Source organism: Anneissia japonica, unplaced genomic scaffold (genome assembly GCF_011630105.1).
Source record: "Anneissia japonica isolate Jap-2015-1 unplaced genomic scaffold, ASM1163010v1 scaffold54204_len733_cov105_single, whole genome shotgun sequence".
Taxonomy (NCBI): domain Eukaryota; kingdom Metazoa; phylum Echinodermata; class Crinoidea; order Comatulida; family Comatulidae; genus Anneissia; species Anneissia japonica.
Genome location: NW_022735899.1, coordinates 1 through 733, shown reverse-complemented (window position 1 = coordinate 733; position 733 = coordinate 1). Strand labels below are relative to the sequence as shown.

At 38.9% G+C, this 733-nt stretch overlaps 1 protein-coding gene across 1 annotated transcript; it reads left to right on the top strand.

The window, feature by feature from the left end:
• Positions 1 to 4: 4 nt before the first annotated feature.
• On the top strand, positions 5 to 727 carry LOC117116692 (bypass of stop codon protein 1-like; the record flags this gene model as incomplete). Its single annotated transcript, XM_033260792.1, has 1 exon — positions 5 to 727. A coding segment is annotated over one exon (723 nt), but the record flags the coding sequence as incomplete, so codon positions are not given.
• Positions 728 to 733: the final 6 nt, after the last annotated feature.

Here is a 733-nt window from a genome sequence, read left to right as displayed (position 1 = left end):
TACAACTGATTTGTCTACGACAGCTGGATCTACAACAATTGAATCTACAACAGTTGACTCTACAAAAATTGAATCTACAACAGTGGCCTCTACAACAGTTGAATCTACTGCAGATGACTCTACAATACAAGATTCAACAACAGGAGAATTCACAATCGGTGATAAAGTATCGGCTTCAACAATGACAGAAGTAACAGGTACTAAAGGGTCAACAACAATTGAGTCTACAACTGATCTGCCTACGAGAGCTGGATATACAACAATTGAATCAACAACAGTTGACTCTATAATAGGGGATTCAACAACAGGAGAATCCACAACCGGTGAGACAGTATCAGCTACAGCATTAACAGAAGTAACAGCAACAGACGAATCAACGGGAATTGAGTCCACAGCAGATTTGTCTACGACAGCTCGATCAACAACAATTGAGTCTACAACTGATTTGTCTACGACAGCTGGATCTACAACAATTGAATCTACAACAGTTGACTCTACAACAACTGAATCTACAACAGTGGACTCTACAACAATTGAATCTACTGAAGATGAATCTACAATACAAGATTCAACAACAGGAGAATTCACAATCGGTGAGACAGTATCGGCTACAACAATTACAGAAGTAACAGGTACTGAAGGGTCAACAACAATTGTGTCTACAACTGATGGGATTACGACAGCTGGATCTACAACAATTGAATCTACAACAGTTGACTTTACAACAATTGAA